The 573-nt window shown below is 64.2% G+C and overlaps 1 protein-coding gene across 1 annotated transcript in view; it reads left to right on the top strand.

Moving 5' to 3' along the window:
• LINGO3 (leucine rich repeat and Ig domain containing 3) overlaps window positions 1-314 on the top strand; it is a 1,905-nt gene extending 1,591 nt beyond the window's left edge. The window contains 1 exon segment of the mRNA XM_009581698.1: window positions 16-314. Within this exon segment, the coding sequence (XP_009579993.1) occupies window positions 16-314 (299 nt within the window).
• The last annotated feature ends 259 nt before the right edge of the window (window positions 315-573 follow it).

Here is a 573-nt window from a genome sequence, read left to right as displayed (position 1 = left end):
TCCAAGCGCAGCGCCCCCACTACGCGAACCGAACTTTGTACCTCAGCGAGTTCAACGACACCTCCCACAACGACACGCAAGTCTTCTTGAAGTTTACGTTGGACCTCAAGACCATCCTGGTCTCCACGGCCATGGGTTGCATCACCTTCCTGGGCGTGGTGCTCTTCTGCTTCCTCCTCCTCTTCGTCTGGAGCCGGGGTCGGGGGCAGCACAAGAACAACTTCTCAGTGGAGTACTCCTTCCGCAAGGTGGACGGTCCCACCACCACCACCGGCCAAGGAGGAGCCAGGAAGTTCAACATGAAGATGATCTGAGCCTCTCCCAGAGGAGAACCGTTGTCTGCTGCCTGGCCCCGGGCAGGGGGCCACGGGGGGTGTGGGAGCACCGGCGACGTCCCGGGGCTGGCGGCGAGACCTCACTGTGCTGGGACGTGGCTGGAGACATGCCAGAGCCAGCAGGGTCGGAACCTCATGGACCTCGGAGTCAGGGAGCGATGACCCTGGCTGTCCCAGCCCCGCGGTGAGCCCTCGGGCCGCCATGGCTCAGGGGCTGTCCCGGCTCCAGGGGCTCCCA

This window comes from Fulmarus glacialis, unplaced genomic scaffold, assembly GCF_000690835.1.
Source record: "Fulmarus glacialis isolate BGI_N327 unplaced genomic scaffold, ASM69083v1 scaffold33157, whole genome shotgun sequence".
Lineage (NCBI taxonomy): Eukaryota > Metazoa > Chordata > Aves > Procellariiformes > Procellariidae > Fulmarus > Fulmarus glacialis.
Note: the sequence above shows the minus strand (reverse complement) of the source record. Positions and strands in the feature narration are given on the sequence as shown.